General features: G+C 44.0%; 2 protein-coding genes across 9 annotated transcripts; both read left to right on the forward strand.

Annotated features, from left to right (window-relative positions):
- The first annotated feature begins 175 nt into the window (after window positions 1–175).
- On the forward strand, window positions 176–4,610 carry mettl21e (methyltransferase like 21e). Of its 2 annotated transcripts, none has more exons than XM_030377146.1 (5): window positions 176–345; window positions 936–1,123; window positions 1,584–1,701; window positions 1,809–1,906; window positions 3,991–4,610. In XM_030377146.1, the coding sequence occupies exons 1-5, from the start codon at window positions 315–317 to the stop codon at window positions 4,279–4,281; spliced, it is 726 nt and encodes a 241-aa protein (XP_030233006.1). In that variant the 5' UTR covers window positions 176–314; the 3' UTR covers window positions 4,282–4,610. The 2 variants fall into 2 exon arrangements, with proteins under 2 accessions (XP_030233006.1, XP_030233005.1); XM_030377145.1 differs by having other exon boundaries at window positions 188–345; window positions 879–1,123.
- A 3,642-nt stretch (window positions 4,611–8,252) lies between these two features.
- mettl21ca (methyltransferase 21C, AARS1 lysine a) lies at window positions 8,253–12,746 on the forward strand. Of its 7 annotated transcripts, none has more exons than XM_030376802.1 (7): window positions 8,253–8,496; window positions 8,617–8,663; window positions 9,622–9,722; window positions 10,320–10,478; window positions 10,649–10,794; window positions 10,948–11,065; window positions 11,871–12,746. In XM_030376802.1, the coding sequence occupies exons 3-7, from the start codon at window positions 9,626–9,628 to the stop codon at window positions 12,272–12,274; spliced, it is 924 nt and encodes a 307-aa protein (XP_030232662.1). In that variant the 5' UTR covers window positions 8,253–8,496; window positions 8,617–8,663; window positions 9,622–9,625; the 3' UTR covers window positions 12,275–12,746. The 7 variants fall into 7 exon arrangements, with proteins under 7 accessions (XP_030232662.1, XP_030232659.1, XP_030232663.1 ...); XM_030376799.1 differs by having other exon boundaries at window positions 9,624–9,722; window positions 10,293–10,478; XM_030376797.1 differs by having other exon boundaries at window positions 8,254–8,496; window positions 9,624–9,722; window positions 10,278–10,478.
- Window positions 12,747–12,797: the final 51 nt, after the last annotated feature.

Consider the following 12,797-nt stretch of genomic DNA (forward strand, 5'->3'; position numbering starts at 1 on the left):
TACATTTATTTGTCTTATTTTTGCCAATTTTGCAACTCATTTATAACTTTTAATAATCAACATGACTCAAACACCGAGAGGAATGTGAGGTCGAGGGAGATCCCTGACAGCTGTTGCTGTCTGTTCAGATGGGGGGGGGGGGGGGGGGGGGGGGGGGGGTTAGAGGGGTGTGTGTGTGTGTGTGTGTGAGGGTGTACTGTGTCTAGGGTTAGGATGTACTGTGTTTGAGAGGGGAGCTGTGGGACATGGCTGTAAATATCTTTAAGCGTACACAGCTATAAGCAGCGTCCTGGTGGGTCTGGCTTCACTTCAACATGGAGAGCTGCTCAGCCCTAGACACACAGGGTGAGTACCCCAGCCCGCTGCCAATACTGGTATTATTTACTAGAGAGTAACTTTTAATTCCTGATTTATTAAGTCACAGGTGCAGGGGTTTATGTGTCAAACAAATAAATACACACAGAAAGCCCTCAAGCTTACTAGAAAGCCAGCTAGTTATCTACCTATTCAATTAGCCCTCTAGTTCACTAGTCCTTTAGCCAACTAGCCATCTAGCAAAAAATACACTTAGCTTTTGTGTGAACATGCATATGTGTGTGTGTGTGTGTGTGTGTGTGTGTGTGTGTGTGTGTGTGTGTGTGTGTGTGTGTGTGTGTGTGTGCGTGTGCGAAAAAAGACACGCACAAACTTAACCCTAACTCATAGGTGACTAATTATTGATGGTTGTGTTGTAACAGGTGTACTTGATGGAGTACTTGTTGGTATACTTTAGGGTGTAGCTGATGGATGGGCTGTGGCTGGTGTATCCTATTGAGTACCTGAATGAGTATCTGAGGGTGCGGCTGATTATTGTGTTGTTGCTGCTGTTACTGGTGTAGCTGATGGAGTACCTGAGGGTGTAGCTGAGGATGTGGCTGACGGTAGTGTTGTCACAGGGGGAGGTGATGGAGGAGCTGATGGTATAGCCGTAGCAGCTGATGCAGAGCTGGCTGCCTCCATCATGGCCCACCACTCTCAGCCCTCCCTCATCTTGAACCAGGTCTGGGAGGGATTCTCCTTCGCTGGCAAGCAGATCCGCATCAAGGAATCCACCGACCTGTATGGAGCTGTGCTCTGGCCCTCGGTAGGAGAACTGGACCATACCAGTTGTAACTAGGTATTAACTGGTCGATACCTAGTTACAACTGGACCGACTAACGTCAATACTTAGTTACAACTAGACCAAGTAACGTCAATACCAAGTTACATCTTGACCTAGTTACCTCTTGACCTATTAACGTCAATAATAAAGTTACATCTTGACCCAGTAACGTCAATACCTAGTTAAATCTGGACTGAGTAACATCAATACCTAGTTACATCTTGACCGAGTAAGGTCGATACCTAGTTACATCTGGACCTAGTAAGGTCATTACCTAGTAACATCTGGACCAAGTTACCTCTACACCTTGTCACATCTTGACCAAGTTACATCTGGACCAAATTCTGTCTAGACCTAGTTAAATCTGGACCAATTTATATCTGGAACTAGTTACATCTGGACGGTTATGTCTGAACCCATTGTCCTCCCTTCCTGTCATCAGGCGATTGTATTGTGTCACTTCCTGGAGAACAACCTTGACAAGTACAGCATGGCGGATAAAAACGTGATGGAGCTAGGAGCAGGAACTGGCTTGGCCACCATCGTCTCCAGTCTGCTAGGTATACATTATATTATGTTAACCTACATTGTATGATGTCCTTGAATGTATATTTTATAGAAATATATAATATAATATACAATAATAACCCCTGACCTCTTCTCTTAGGGGCCAAGGTCACCTCCACTGACCTCCCCGAGATTTTGGCAAACCTCACCTACAATGTCCAGCGCAACACTAAGGACCACTGCAGATACACACCAGTGGTCAGTCACACTAGGGAACGAATCCTCTTCCGTAGGATAAAGGATCTACCTCTGACATATTTATGACCCATCTCTCTTGTATTATTAACTTTCTAACACGTATATTATCCACTGCATCTCTAAAAGATAAGTAGTCTACTGTATCTTATATAATATCGCCTGTATCGCAAACATATATATATTATATCTCTGTAAAAGATTTATTATATCTCTAACACATATTATCGACTACTCTATCTCTTCCACATTATTTGCTTTATCTCTAATATACATTATTAGCTCCTGTATCTCAAATCGATATATTATCTATGACGGATATATTATCTACTGTATCTCAAATATCTATATTATCTATCTCTTAAGGATATATTATCTACTGTATTGATAATAGATACATATGATCTATCTCTAACATATATATTATGTACTGTTTCTCTATAAAGTATATTATCAGATTCTACGGTATCTCTTATAGATATATATTTGTATCACTAACATTTATATTATGTACTGTGACCCTAACATATACTATTTACTGTATCTCCCAAGGATATATTATCTCCTGAATCTCCAAAATATATATTATGTACTGTATCTCTAATATATATCATCTATCTCTAATAGATATATTATGTACTGTATCTCTTACAGATAAATTATCTACTGTATCCCAAACATATATATAATATACTGAACATGTGATCGATTTATTATCTACTGTATCTCATATATATATATATATATATATATATATGTATATGAAGTACTGTATCTCTGACAGATGTATTATCTGCTGTAGCTCTAATATATATAGTATTTCCTGTATCTCTTCTACTGTTTCTCTAATATTTATTATCTATCTAACAGATATATGATCTGCTGTAATTCCAACCGTTATCTATCTAATGTATATTCAACAGATATAGTATCTACTGTAATCTCTAAAAGTATCTGCCTTCAAAATAACTATTATCCATTTCAAACCGAACTATTATCGACTGTATCTTCAACATATGTATGATTGAATGTATTTTATATGAGCTACATCTAGATATATTATCAACAATATCTCTAATTGATATAACTTTTGTACCTCCATAAATTATATAATCCATCTCTAACAGATATATTATCTACTGTATCTCTTATATATAATGCATCTCTAACACATATCGTCGGAGATGATCACATCATCTCTGACAGATATATTATCTAATGTATCTCTATAATATATATAATGCATTTCTAACATATATCTTCAGAGATGATCACGTCATCATCTGACAGATATATTATTATATATAATAAATATTATTATATATATTATGTTATAATCCTCACTGACTTTTACAGATGCTCCATAGAGAGCAGCCTCTCTGGCCGCATTACTGCCTGGTACGGCAGCTGCCATGCTGCTGATCCCAGCCCTCCCGGGGGTGGTGAAGACAGAGGAGCACGTCACCGGGTGCCTTCTCCCCTCTGGGCAAGGCCTCGCCTTAGGAAAACCACGGGAAATCATAACAGGCTTAAGCCACTCATGCTACGGACTGTTAGCTGCTTCGCATTGCTGCTGTTGGCCGGGTAGACTTTACCGGAGCACTCGGGCACAGACTTCCAGACCGACACTTCTTCCCCCAGGCAGTCAGGCTTCTCCACCTGCAACCCTAATCCTGTTGATCATATTGAACACACTAACACTGCTACACAAGCTCTGGTCACTTTTACATTCAATGTATATTCCCTACATTTTAATGTACATAACCATTTGCACAGCTCCACCTTATATATATAATGTGTTTTATTTTATTTATATGTATTTTATATTTATCAACGTTTTTTAATTTAGATTTTCTTTTGTTATACTAAATTTGATGTCTTCTTGAAAATGTCTTCAACATATTTGTTGCTGGGCATAAGGAATTTCCCTGTTCAGAATAACCCTGTGTTGTACTTTGCAAATAACAAATAAAACGCTTTGAAACTTTAACAGCTCTATTATCCACACCTAACAGAAACATTATCTACCGTACCGTAAACAAATACATGAACCACCTCTAAACGTCCGATTATCTCTCCTACTCGAGGTGACGGAGCTGTCCTGGGGCCAGCAGTTGGAGGAGCGGTTCCCTCGATCGACCCACCACTACGACTACGTGCTGGCAGCCGACGTGGTCTACCACCACCCCTTCCTCCAGGAGCTCCTGGAAACCCTTGAGCACCTCTGCCAGCCGGGGACGCAGGTCCTGTGGGCCATGCGCTTCCGCATGGACATAGAGAACCGCTTTGTAGAACGCTTCCAGCAGCGCTTCAGCATGGAGCTGCTGTACGACCTGCCCAGCCTCAACATCAAGCTGTACCGTGGCTGGAAACCATAGCCTACCGTTGGACCCTGGCCTCTACACCTCTACTGTAGGAACGCCATAGCCCTACTGAAGGACCATGTGTAACACTCTAGCCCACTGTAGATCCATAGCACTACTGAAGAACCTCTGCTGTCGGATCCGAGCCTACTGTACAGCTTCTATTGTAACACCATATCCCTCCTGTAGGACGATAGCCTACTGTAACACCATAGCCATATGTAACACTCCAACCTCCTGTTAATCTTGATTTTCACCTTTATTTACATACGTGTGGGTGTGTGCGTGCGTGCATCTGTCTGTGCACTTGTGTGCGGGATTAAAAGTCGAAATCATACTCACTACCAAATGATTCTGGTTTTATTTTAGTTTAGATTCTGTATTATCAGCGCCTTAAGCCTTACATTAAGAAACAAAATTGAGATATGGGCCACGATGTGGTGGTCTTAACACGTGAGTTTTAAGCTTGCGGTGGAAGATGGGTAGGGTTTTCAGCCTCACAGTTCTCAGTGGGGAACTCGTTACACCATTGTGGAGCAAGGACAGCAAGCAATCAATGTTTAGGCGAGTGTCAGTTGCTGCTGGTGTCAACCCGTAGTGAGGGAGAAGCAGATAGGCCGGGGTGTATGGTTTGACCATGTCCAGGATGCACATGGGCCGGAGAGATTCACAGCATGGGAGGCAAGTGCCAGTGACCTGATACCTTGGGTAAGGTTAAAGGCCAGCCGGTCTGCTGCATTGGGCTGCAGATGATGAATGGCACATGCAGGCAGACCAGTGAGTTGCAGTAGTCAGGACACGAGTCTGGACCAGAAACTGTGTGGCCTGGGTGAGGAACGGACGTATCCCCCTGAAGATCCCCCTCTGTCCCTCAATACAGGCACACCCCAAGGCTGTGCGCTCTCACCCTAGCTATTCTCCCTTTACACAAACCTGCTGACATCCCACCACAGCTCTGTGGTGGGATGTCACATACCCGTGCACGTTGATCTACCGTGCACAGATCAACCAAGCAGTGGCCTGGTGCACCGATCATGATCTCTTACTCAACTCATCAAAAACAAAATAACTCAGCGTTGACCCAAGATGCCAGCCATCCCCCAAGACTCCTGTGCTCATTAAAGGCGAATCCCTCTCCATCACTGACACATTCAAACTCCTTGGCACCCACATCAGCAACAACCTCAAATGGAATATAAACGCAGACCACATCTATAAAAAAGCCCAGCAAAGACTTTTTCATCTCAGTCAGCTCAAGAAGTTCAGAGTGAGGTCCCATCTCCTGCTCCGCTTCTATACAGCCATCGTCCAAAGCCTTCTCACCTCATCCATCACAGTCTGGTTAGGCAGTCGCGACGGACTCTCCCCGAAGAAATGACAGCGAATCATTAAAAGAGCATCCAAAATTAACTCTGGCTCAACCCTACCATCCCTTGTATCACTCTACTGCAAACGGACACTACGCAGAGCCCGCAAGATCATCTCTGATCCCACTCACCCTGCACACTTTGCCTTCCAGCTATTGTCCTCTGGGAGGCGTACAGGACAGCTGCCTTCAAAACAACGCGCTTCAAAAACTGTTTCATATCCATTGCAGTTAACATTCTGAACGCTGAGGATTAAGCATGTCCCTTATGTATTGTGTATTGTGTCTGTCTGTCTGTATGTATATCTATGTTATATGTCTAATGTTAAATGTAATGTTGGAACCTGTACCAATGAGCTGGCTGTGCCTATGGCTGTGTGGTCATTAAAATAATCAATCAATCAATCAATGTTTTACAGCATGGATCTGCAGGAGTGGCAAGTCGCAACGATGTGGGAGGCGACGGATGTCATCCAGTGTCAGACCCAGGTCTCTTGCCGTCTGAGTAGCCGGCAATAAACAGCTGTTGATATTGATGGATGGAGAGATGCATTCCCTTGAAGGAAGAGCCTGTCCAGATTACCTTCAGGTGGTGTGTCGACCTCCACTGAGAGATGGTTAAACAGAGATTTGTGCTGCTACTTGGGTTTAAGATCATAAGAAATAAAGAATCAGTTTTGGGTCATCTGCATAGCTATGGTACGAAAATCCACAAGAGTGAAGGAAAGAACCGAGTGACTTGGTGTACAGTGAGAAGAGGAAGAAAGAGCAGAACGGATCCCTGAGGAACCCAGTCGTCAGACTGCAAGGATCAGACACAGACTCTTTCCAGGTTACCCTTTAACGGTGATCCGTGAGGTAGGATGTGCAGAGCCTGACGGTCCGAGTTCTTGGAGGGTGGAGAGCTCCAGCGGAATGATTACAGAGGAGGGGCTGCTCTAGCAGTGTAGGGAGGCAGGAAGAGAGTAGAGGAGAGACTGCGTCAGGGTGTTTGAATTTGCACCATGCTCTTTAAAAGCCCGTAAGGGGGTTCAGTCAGACAACCAAGGCACCAGAGGGCAGTCCACACCACAGGATCCATGTATGGGGGGGGATGCTTGTTGCTGGGATCTCTATTACCCTGACTCATCTTCGGTCGGGGGGGGGGGGGCCTGGCATCCGCCAGAGCTAAGCTCAAGAGATCTGTTGTATTTTTGAGAGCTGGCGTGGCCACGGCAGGCAGGCGGTTTATCCATCCTAATAGGAAGATTAATGAGGCAAACCACATCTAGGCCAGGTGGTTTCTGTGTCCTCAATGTCCAAAACCCCGTCACAGGGTTGAAATGTTTAATTTTATTTTGGCTTCTATTTTTACCCACACAGGCAATAGTTTTTGGAGATGAGAGGAAAGAGGCCGGGAAAAATGGACTTGGAGAAGGTGCCAGGGGATAGGGTCAAGAGAGCAGGCGGTCAGGCTGGCAGGCTCGCAGGCTCGCAGGCGGTCAGGCGGTGTGAGCAGTGACCAGGAATAGCACCTCCTTGGAAGAGAGTGTAGTAAGGAATTGAGAGATGGAGAGGTGGCTATAGGACAGCCACTGACAACAGAAGAGAGGGCAAATGTAATGCACATGTAATCTATCATTAAGAAGTAGTTAACACAATCACTGGAGAGTAGGGAGATTGTGAACTGAGGAGGGGGGATTGAGGAAGGCGGAGAAGATTTAAAAGCAACATTTGGGATTGGAGGAGGAAGATTCCATTTTTGATTGAAAGGAGGACATTTTAGCTGCAGAAAGGGAGGCAGAAAAAAGGGAAGAGGAGAGATTGGGAGGCCAGAAGGTCGTCAGGGTGTTTGAATTTGCACCATGCTCTTGCAGTCCCCCCTAAGTTGGTTCTGTCAGCACGCACTCAGACAGACAGACAGACAGACAGACAGACAGACAGACAGGCAGTGCACCAGAGGGGTCGGGCCAGCCTGTCCATAGGTTAGAGGACAGAGGCAGTCATGCCGGAGGACTCATATGGTAGAGGGGGAGGGGCAGCATGTTGCTGGGGTCTCTGTTACCCTGACCTCATCTCAGGTCGAGGTGCCTGGCATCCGGCAGGGCTAAGCTCCAGAGATCTGTCGTATTTTTAAAAGCTAGTGTGGCCGAAGAGTCTCCTTCTTAAACGGATGATTAATGAAGCGGGCCACGTCAAGGCCATGTGGCTTCTGTGTGCTCACAGTCCATGACAACATTGGCGAGGATCGAAATGTTAAAATTCGTTTTGGGTTTCTATTTTTAACCAAACCAATTGTATTATAAACTCTGAGTTTCCCATGACCTCACTTGTCCTCTTCCTCTTCACATTTTTTTACTCCGCCTAGATAAATGTTTCAGAACGACCCATTATCTAGAGTTATTTTCTCTCCCTCTCTCCCTGAATCTCTCTCTCCCTCTCCCTCTCTCTCTCTCTCTCTCTCTCTCTCTCTCTCTCTCTCTCTCTCCCAATACGGAATGCTGAAATGTTGAGCTGATTGGCTGCTGCCGTGTTGATATTATTGGTTGCTGATCTATAATTAGCTGAGGTCCTTGGGGTGATGTTGGGAGGGTCCGGGATGCTGAGCCCCAAACAGCCCCCCACCCCCCATATAAACTACTTCCCCAACCATGAGAGAGACCCCAAAAAACAACAACCCCCTGGTGTGAGGAGTTCTGCAGAGGATCACTAGTGTGGCGAGTTCTGCAGAGGGACACATCTCACTAGTATTGACAGAGGATCACCACGTCATTAGTGTGTGGAGGTCCAGAGGAGCCCCACCTTACTAGTGTCTACAGAGGAGCACCACCTCTCTAGTGTGTGGAGGTCAACAGAGGCGCCGTTCTCATCAGACCAACGCAGAGGTAAGATAAACACGTCCATAATCTGTGATTTTGGAAGGAGCAACATGAGTGAAACATGCAAGCCCAATGACTTCAGAATAAAGGCTGTGAGAAATGAAGAAGATGTTATCTGTTTTACAGTCAGGGTGAACTGCGAAGCAATTTCAGCGATCTGGGAAACAGGAGAGGTGGTTTCAACCGTCGTAATGCCAGCTGAAATATTAGAGATGATTTTGATGATGATGATCTGTAAAAAAATGGAAATAGACCGACAGCCTAAAACACATTCAGAGTTAGAAAAATAACTGGTTAAAGGTGCTGTAGGTAAGATTTAAAAGGAAAAATGTAAGATTGATTTTTATAATTTGTGTAAAATGGCCAACGGTCAATTTTTAGTGAAATGGGAGAATATTTGTTTCTAGTTGACTGCGCCTGCCTCTGTCTGAGACATTTTGATGTCTCAGACAGAGGCAAATTTCTGACCAATCAAAGGGCATTTATTTAGTGATTTGTTTTGGGAATCCATCAGCAACCATCCTATCAAACACAGGCCTGGCGACACCTGGCACTAACATGGGTCTTGAATATCTGATCCCAAGTTGATAGTGCCAAGTAAGACAGTTCACACCTGCCATTAAAATGCTTCTTGATTCACCACTTGTGATTGGATATCACTTCCCCGCTCTATATGGAATAAACATACATCGTAGAGTAGGCGGTCCTTCAATGTGGCACAGGACATGCGTGGCCATATGCTCCCCAGACTACTTCTAAATTTGGTCTGAGTGATCGGATCTCATTGCGACCGGGCTGCATTCACACCTGTACTGGGCATGATCGACTTTCAATTGGATCATCCAAGATGCATGCTTATGCTGCGGACTGGGCCACAGGTGCCTGAAATGCAGCACTACTCATTTGCAGAAAAACATAGGGAGGAAGGGATCCGAGAGGAATGGGATGTGTTTTTGCTAGTCCAGTTTACAAATCTCATTATTTTCTGCTGTTTTTAACTCTCTCTTAACAACTTTCGAATCTTACTTACAGCACCTTTAAAATAAACATTCTCATTTCACAATACACCATTTATATTGAAACGTTTTTAGAGTATGTATGTGTTAGCTGTACTCTAATCATTATATCCAGAGAAATGGGAACTTTGTCTGCGTCATACTTTGAGAAGGGGAAGGCTTACCTGCTGTTGAACGAGGAAGAGGATAATGAAGATGAAAGAAACAAGCGACAAGGTAACAAAATGTCTGAAATGTTTCCAGCAGCTGACTTATTGACAACCTTAATGTGCTTCCTAAGATGTAAGGAGCCTTCAGCAGTTGTAGACATAATGTCAGAAACACAGTTTCATAGTTCTATAATGTAACAAAAGATTTACAAGCTGTGAGACAACTCAAATTCTTCCAGAATACTGCTGGATTTACCTAAGGATAAGAAAGCAGAACACATATCTACAGTGCCTACATCACTGCAGGAATACGCCTGATAGTTGAGATAGTTATAGATAAAGCACTCAACAGTTCAACTCTGACCTGCTTGGATATTCTGGGCCGACTAGAGCTCTAAGGTCATCATAGACATGCTCACTGTTGAACCCAGGTTTCAATAAATCACGGCGGGGAAACTTTATCTACCACCAAATATCTCAAACTACCTTCTAGTTTCTATCTTCCACATATGTTGAAACGTTATTCTAGTTATGGTTAGCTTGTTTCTATACATCACAGATGTAAAACAAACTTTTAGTTTCTATCCACCATAGATCTAGAACTAACTTTGACTAACTCTAGAACATGTTATTAAAGAGGCGCTGAGGGAGAGAAGACAATCAGATGAGCAGGAAAGAGACAATGGAGGTGAAGAGGACATAGAGGAGAGAAAGGAGAGGAGCAGTGATTCATCAGAGGACGAGACAGATGACGAGGACGATCGTCAGGAGATTGAGAGGAGGAAGGAATCCGGCAGGGTCTGTGATTCTGATGACCCTACAGGTGAGGAACCTGCTTTAAACAACTGATTCAAGAGGCGAAGTGTCTCCACCACACTTACAATGTGAGAGCTTGAAACTAGTAGCGGATTTGACTTAAAGGGATTTTCTGCTCTTGATTTAGTGGTAAAGTGACGTTCTTTTCTTGATTTAGTGGTTATTTTCGTCTCATAGGGGAACAGGAAGTGAGACAGGAAAGGAAGCCAGCATGGGCTCCCTACTTCTTGTGCAGGAATGGTAGAGACGTGTACCATTACGCCGGCAACGACATCGTCATCTACGAATCCATCGACTCCTACGGATCAGTGATGTGGCCCGCGGTAAGTCACCCTGGTCACATGACCCAACAAATGCTATGTTTGGTCACATGACCAAACATAGCCCTGGTCAAGACAAGACCAGACATAACAGGTACTTCAGGTTTCCAGAAGGCCCATACCACCACCTCACCCGCTGGTTGGTGTGTCCTGTAGGCGCTGGCCCTCTGTTCATACCTGGATTCCAATCGGCTGGAGACGGAGCTCCTGGGGAAGAGAGTTCTGGAGCTGGGGGCTGGAACCGGCCTGGTGGCAATTGTTGCCTCTCTGCTGGGTGGGTTCACAGATCAGACTAACCACCTATCCAGACCTACCACCATTACCTACCCAGACCCTCCATCATCAACTACCAGACTTACCACCATCATCTACCCAGACCCATCACCTACCAGACTCACACCCACCTATCCACCACTGCCGACTAACCAGACCAGATATTCCTACATGGTAAAAACATTTTGATAGTAGCAAAAACAGTTGTAGAAAATGAATGTTTGATACGATACGACAAATCAACGATTGTAAAGATAGTTTATAGATATATCACTGGCCAACTAAAAAGCACACAGGTAAATTGGCGAGACTATATATCAGGGCATTATTGATTTATATATCATTGGTGATGCAGAAAGCGTAAGAAATTAAGTTAGTGGGATAGTTTGTTTTCTATTGATGCATCTATTCCATGGGCCTGAGGCCTCGTACCTTTGCGCCCCTTTATATTTTCCCCCCTAACCCCGCTACCCATTAGCTCCAAAACCCAACCAAAGAGCAATTGATTGGGAATTCAAATACTGAGACATAAAATAGAAAAGTGTTTCGGGCTATTTTACGACCCATGGCAACTTTGGGATACTTTTTAGTACCTTCATGGTGTATGCACGATATCACTGAACTTATGTCTACTGTACTCATGTCTAATGATATGTTTATATTGTCCTCGTGTCCATTGTCGAAGTAGTGACCTAACTAATCATGTCTCTATAGTGACCTTCTTGCTCTAGTGGAGGTACTGACCTAATTTCTTTAATGACCTCATGTCTCTAGGAGAGGTACTGATCTCATGTCACTGTGTTCAGGAGCTGCAGTAACAGCTACAGATCTCCCGGATCTCTTGGGGAATTTAACAGCTAACGTGATGCGTAACACCAGGGGGCGCTGTCGCTTCACGCCGGAGTTCACCGCTCTCTCCTGGGGTAACGAGCTGGAGCGCCTCTTCCCGCGGTCGCTCCAAAACTACGACTACGTGCTGGCAGCTGACGTCGTCTACCACCATGAGTTCCTGGCGGAGCTTCTGCTCACCATGCAGCACTTCTGTCAGCCGGGAACCACCCTGCTCTGGGCCAACAAGGTCCGCTTCACCACTGATCCCATCTTCACACAGAACTTCAAGGAGAGCTTCCACGCAGAGCTAGTAGTAGAGGAGGGAGACATGAAAATATACAAGGCCACGAGTAGGGAGGAAGGAGGCATGAAGATCTAAAGGGCAGGAAGGAAACATGAAGTTCTAAAAGGGAGGAAGGAGACATGAAGATATAAAGGAGTAGATATAGCGAGAACAGAGGCATTCAATACTGCTCTCTGCTGTACAGTCAAGCCACTTAATAAGGCTACATTTAGTTTATTACTAAAGATAATTGAGGTAAAACACTGCGCATGCGCAACACTTCTGTGAATGGGCTGTGATCCATCATCCTGAATTCACAGGAATATTTGCTGTTATCTATTTTGTGAAGTGCCTTGGTTACTGTGTTGCTTTCAACTTTTGTTAGTCTTTTTTTACATTGTGTGTGTCATACAATTATAAGCTTTTTATAGGATTACTGACTGAAGAAGCTGATTAGAAGGGTATCAGATTGGAAGATAAATATATATGACGTTCAAAAAAGTACAATCTCACACCTTTTCTGTGTAAGATCAGATGAAGAAAATAATAAAGTTTTTAAGTTAGAAAAGGTTTCAAATTTGTACATTGTTTCCTGGACATCTTTTCCTCCAGTAAAAAG

Source organism: Gadus morhua, chromosome 14, assembly GCF_902167405.1.
Source record: "Gadus morhua chromosome 14, gadMor3.0, whole genome shotgun sequence".
NCBI classification, from domain to species: Eukaryota; Metazoa; Chordata; class Actinopteri; order Gadiformes; family Gadidae; genus Gadus; species Gadus morhua.